At 48.5% G+C, this 6113-nt stretch overlaps 1 protein-coding gene across 1 annotated transcript in view; it reads right to left on the bottom strand.

Annotated features, from left to right (window-relative positions):
• The window catches only part of CDHR3 (cadherin related family member 3), a 67945-nt gene extending 67297 nt beyond the window's left edge, over positions 1-648 (bottom strand). The window contains 1 exon segment of the mRNA XM_047695529.1: positions 510-648. Within this exon segment, the coding sequence (XP_047551485.1) occupies positions 510-555 (46 nt within the window). The 5' untranslated portion in view covers positions 556-648.
• Positions 649-6113: the final 5465 nt, after the last annotated feature.

A 6113-nucleotide genomic window follows, 5' to 3' on the forward strand; every position in this document is an offset into this window, starting at 1 on the left:
GAATAAGGAAGTGGGAGTACAAGACACTCTAGAGTGAATCTGGTTCTTCAATCAGAAGATGTTTTCTTTGCTCAAGACTGAGACAAGAGCCCCTTGATACCTCGGTTTTCCCATAGGATGACTTGCCAACTTCCGGTTGCCTCCAGAAGGCTCCAGAGAAAAGCCAGAGTCTCCACAAAGGCTGACTTGACATACACACAAAGCTCTGCTGTGAAACTCATTTTCCCAACCTTATATCTTGGAAGGACGTCTGGCACAGGCCAGTAGGCAAGGAGAGAAAGTGAAGTCTGCGAGACCAGAGACTAGACTGTGGCTTCGTTCGGCGCCCCTCTTCTCCAGGACAACCCCACCCCAGCCTCCAAGAGCTCCCTGTTGCTGTATCATCTCATTCACCAGTGCCAATGAGCCCATCTTTGAAGAAGACCTCCCAGAGGCCATTTCCTCTTTGGGGGCATTATCACTCAGTGATAGTAACTAGACCGAGGGAGGCGGCAACATGGTGTCCCTACCTGACATGGCCCCCAGGAGACCTAGGAGAAAAACTGCTCCCTGCATCTTGGAGAGTTCACGTCTGTAGGCACTTCCAGCATATTATCCAGCAGCAGAGTCCCGCCCAACACCCAGACTTTATTCCAGATGCCACTCATCTGCAGCTCTTGGCTTTGTTGCCATGTGAGAAATCAAACAGAGGCTTTGCTGGTAACTCAGGGAGACTCCAAACACCACGGGACTGTTTGTTCTTTGATTACCTGCTTCAGTAACCTCATGATACCCAAAAGGCCAACCAGCCAGCCCTGGTGAGCTCACAGAGCCATTCTTAAAAGTCCGCAAGAGCAAAGAAAGCAGAAGCCCGGAGATGGTGGTAAAAGATGACCGTAAGCATCGATGTCCGCGATGGTCCCCACCACCCTGGAGCCAGGCATCTCGTCATTCCCAGAGGCCAGAGCTGTGTGGGAATTTTTCTGTTGCTCTGAATTAAGGAGCAGGGCTCAGAGTTGGGACCAGACCCCTCCTCAAGGCTGACTGGCTGTGATAGACCCCCGCCCATCACCACCGGCCCTCTAGCCTTTAATGAAGTCTGTGGCTTTAAGGTGACTGGGGTAGTGAGGCTTCCACCCACTGGAGAGTGATGTGGCCCCAGACCGGGCCCCTAGGCCTGGTGAGTGAGACACAGGTGGGCTGGGGTCCAGCCTCTGCTCAGAGCAGGAGCAATGGTGGCACAGAGGGAGGGGTGGGGAGTGGATAGTAGCTGACATAGCAGAAGGAAGTCAGACTTGGCCCCTCCCTCCTGCTCCTCACACTCGAAAACTGCCTGCTGCATGAGGGGTGCCCAGGAGCCCAAGGCTGATGGCAGGAGTGGGGGCACCCCACCACTGAACCAGTACTTGGCCACTCAGAGGTCACCACTGGCCAGTTAGTCGGTCTGAGCCAGAGGAAGGCCCATCGAGAGAGACAGTCATGAGGGCCCACTAGGTGGACACACCAGTCGCTTCCCCTCTGCCTCCTCCCTGTCCTTCTGCTCCCTCACAGAGGGGGGAGGCCTGACCACACCCCACGTCCAGGCCCCAGGCTCTCCGAGTCCCAGCTCCCGCTGCACGAGCCTTGAAATGGGACTTTGGTCCAGTATGAGATGGAAGCAAAAGTAAAACTGGCCTCCTCCTCGCCACGGCATCCAAACCATCGTCAAGCCCCTTCCAGCCTCCACTGTACCACCTGAGACCCCTTTCCCCATTTTGCCGTGTGACCTTAGGCAAATTACCTAACGTTCCAGAATCTCGGTTCTGCTCCTATAAATCCAGGAGGATAACGCCAGTCATGCCGTATTCTTGCCAGCAGCAATAAGATAACGAAGAGAAAGAAACCGGCCCTTGGATATGCTCTGGCGATACTATTTTTTCCTAGTAGGACATCTCTAGGGCCACGGCAAAGGCGAAAAACTAGGAGGTCCTCCCTAAACGCGGGCTGGACACGTAAGAAGAAACAGTTGCCAAGTTACCAGTTCTCACCTCTCAGTTTTTCCTGTCATATTAGTTACTGTAAATAATCCATTTCATTATGCCTAATTAAAGTTGAAGTGATGGCTCAGATTAAGTTATGGAAAACGTCAGAATAATTAAGCCTTCGAATTAAAGAAACTCACATCTGTTTAATTTTCAGCCTGAGTGCACAGCGCTCCTCATGCTGCCACTTTCACCAGGATACGGAGAACCTCCACTTAACTTCCCCCTTTCCGGCCTGGGGATCATAAGGGTCACATTTTGGAATTTGTTGTGGGTTTGTTCTCCTGTAATTACAGCTTCTGTTCTTAGCGCTGAGGTAGTTTCTGCCATTATGATGTTCTGTGGTCCCTGCGTCAGCTCCCCTCTTCTTCTCGAAGCACGTGGTCCTGGCACGAGGGACCCAGCTGGACCAGAGTCATGTGGAGGCAGGACCCTGAGGTCCCGTGGATCTCCTGTTCTTGACTGTGGGCATGCTGAGTCCTCCCAGTCCCACTGGGGTCGCAGCCAGGTGAGATGAAAAAGAGTGACTTGAAGGGAGCTGGGACCTTTGGGACAGGCACCCCTCCAGCTGCCCATGAAAGACCTGGGGAGCCTTCTCCCACATTGTGTCTGGCCACGAGTGGCTCAGGTCCTTTGAGTATTTAGAGCAACTTTTCTGGGACCCAGCTACTGCAAGTGTCTAATTTGCCAGCAAAGATGTTGTGCTCCAAAGATTTGTTGACTTAGAATTTGGAACACGCTTTCTTACAGATGAGTTGTTCACAGCCCAGAAACCCTTGCATAAGCTGGGATGCACTGGAAATGTTATAGACTTGAGATGCAGCAGAGATTTTTAAACACTGAGCTCCCTCAGCAGTTCTACCAACACTGGGGGGCTGGCCAGGGACCCCAGTCACCTTTATATCGTTGGGCAAGTTCTGTCCACGATTCTCATTCATCCAGTCCTGGAACTATGGACTTCCAGAATCCAAGGTCGGATACATGGCACCCAGGCTGCACAGTCCCAGCACCTCTGCATGGAGGGTCCCCCTTAGGAAGAGAGTCCTCGAGGCCAGTATCACACTCCCAGCAATGGTGGCTGTGCTGATGGCCTGCAGCTCCTTGTAGGAGTGGACATCCGCCTTCCCGTGTCTTCCATGTGGTTCAGTGTACCCATAGGCACACCCTCTTTCAAACCACACTCTCTCAATTCTCTCATTGTCAGTGTCCAGCCAGTCTCGACAAGATTTTCCAAGCCAGAGAAACTCCTCTCTTTCATTGCTTCCCAGTTGCACTGCATGTCACCTCGTGCCAGATGCATAACCAGAGAAGTTGTGTAATTCCTGAAATTGCTTTATACTCCCTTGCCCTGTGCTATCCTCTCCCCCGTCCCAAACACCCGTCCTGGGAGAGCCCCTCGGCTTTTGGGAAGGGAAGAAAGTGCCACAGCCCTCCTCATTTCTGGAACACCAGCAGCACTGTTCACTCCTGGCCCTGAAGGGCGTGGGAGGAATTCCTCTGAGGCAGAAGCCCTGTGGAAGGGGAAGAAGAATTTCCCTCTACCCTTCTAAGCTCTTGGCTGCGACCCCGGTAATAAAGGACAGAGTGACAAGAGAAAAACAAACAGAACTTTATTATTAATGTATATATTTCATGGATACACGGGAGATAACTGGGGGAAAATGAATAACTCCCCAAGGGGGCTCAGAATTCAGGATTAAATATCTTAATAAGAAAGGGGAAGGGAGATGTTCATGATCTTAGGGGAAGGAAATTGATTTTTCAGCAAGATGAATGGGCCCTTAAAAGAACAGATGAGAGGTATGATAGTTTGTGACCTACTTTGTCTGGTGTGGGGTTGACTTCTAAACTCCTCTCCTGTGATAAGAGCCAATCTTATGTGGTTGATGGCACTCCCAGCGAGAAGATTTATGACAATTGAGTTTCTTTGGAAAATCTGTCTTCAGGTAGATGGGGAGAATTTGAAGAAAGCCTCTCCCTGTATTTGCTGTTTTTCAAGCTCAACTCAACATGATCGGTCTGCCAAGGCTGCATTTCCTGGGGCAGCACGTCCGACCTCCTACCGTCCCATTTTGGGGTGCCATCGCCTGCCACCCTGCAGCCCACAGGACCCACTAGCAGGGCCCCTGCCCTAGCTCTAAGGGTGGAGGAGTCAATGAGCTTGACTTCCCTTAGCTTAGCCCTACTTGGCTCTAAGGAACAGAACACTGGTCAACACGGGCTAGGCTCCACTCTCACCTCCAAGAAACTCCAGATTATTCTTATTTTCTATAACAGCATGACTGACATGTGCAAATCAGTGTTTTTAAGTATATTCATGGAGTTGTGCAACTATTGCCATAATGACTTTAAGGACACTTCCATCCCCCCTCCCCCCCCTTAGCACTCAACACTCCATGTTTCCCCAGCTCCCTTCCTCCACTGCCCCAGCAATCACTGATCCACGTTCTGCCTCTATAGGCTTTCCTGTTCCAGACATTTCATATCAAATCACACCCTATGTGGCCTTTCTGACAGACTTCTTTCACTTCGCAAAATGTTTTCAAGATTCATTCCTATTGTAGCATGAATCTTTACTTCATTCCTTACCATTGCTGAATTGTATTCCATGGTATGGATATCCCACATTTAATTTGTCCATTCATCAGCAATGGACATTTTGGGGTTTTTTTTCCCTACATTTTGGCTATTGTGAATAATGTTATGAACATTCCTGTATAAACTTTTTCAGGGACATATGTTCTCCTTGCTCTTTGATATATACCCAGGAGTGTAACTGGTGGGTCATATGTAACTCTACCACATCAATCTCTCCTTCCCAGCCCCTTGTGGTTGGTTTTTACACGTTTATGGGTGCCTCTGACAGGGAAGGGGGGCCTCATAGTTTCTTCAGCCATTCCATGCTTGGACCTGGGGATCCTAGGGTGGTTGGCATGTGGAGCACATTCCCATCATCTCAGAAGGGCCCTGGGTGGCTCAGTTGATCATGATGTTGATCATGATGTGGGGGCTGAGTGGGGGCAGAATTACAGCAAGGCCCCCGATGGTGAAGGACTTCACCGGCACAGGCCCTTGGCTCTGGCATTCATAAGGAAGGTGGCACATCTAGCGGCCATCTTGGTTTTGTCAGCTGCCAGATCATTCTGTGAATATATTAAGAGCCACTGAATTATACACTTTAAATGGACAAATGGTATGGTATGTGGATTCTATCTTAATAAAGCTGTTAAAAAAAAACAACACTACACAATGCAACCATTCCATTTCTAAGTATTTACCCAAAGGAAATGAGAACGTATGTCTGTCCACACAAAGACTTGCCTATAAATATGCAAAGCAGCTTTATTCATAACAACCACAAGCTAGAAACAGCCCAAATGTTTGTTAGCTGGCAAATGCATAAACAATTGTGGTATATCACAATTCCACAAACAGAATACAACTTGGGGGCAGGGGATGGCGGGGAGGAATGAATGACTGATAGAGTCAACATGGATAAATCTCGAAATCATGCTCAGCAAAAGAAGTGAGACACAGAGAGAGAGAACGTACTGTTCAATTTCATTTATATAAAATTCTAGAAAATGCAAACCAATCTAAGTGTCAAACGACAGATCAATGATCACACAGGGCCGAAGGTGAAGGGAGGGGTAAACTGCAAAGGGGCAGGAACACTCAGGTAGTAAAAACGTTGTGTCTTGATCGTGGTGGTGTTTTCATAGGCATACACAGTTGTCAAAACTCATCAAGTTGTACACTTTCAATGCACACAGTCCATTTTATATAATAGACTACATAAATGTATTTACATGTACTACATAAATATATTTACATAAATATACCTAAACAAACATTTTAAGAGTGCACTGTAAACTGGAAAGCATAGGATGTTTATTTGCCAGGGGCGGTATGACCTCCCCGGGGCCTTTGGGAAAGTCAATTACTTCCCACCCCATATTCACTTTATATGTAAAATTAAGAGTATTTCAAATACTCTCCCAAACTTTTCTATTGACCCTCTGTGAGCATTTATTGAAAACCTTCTATGTGTAAGGCCCTGTGCTAACTAGGGGAAGTGCATGAATGACAAAGCACTTAAGCTAACAAAGTAGC

Source organism: Lutra lutra, chromosome 11, assembly GCF_902655055.1.
Source record: "Lutra lutra chromosome 11, mLutLut1.2, whole genome shotgun sequence".
Lineage (NCBI taxonomy): Eukaryota > Metazoa > Chordata > Mammalia > Carnivora > Mustelidae > Lutra > Lutra lutra.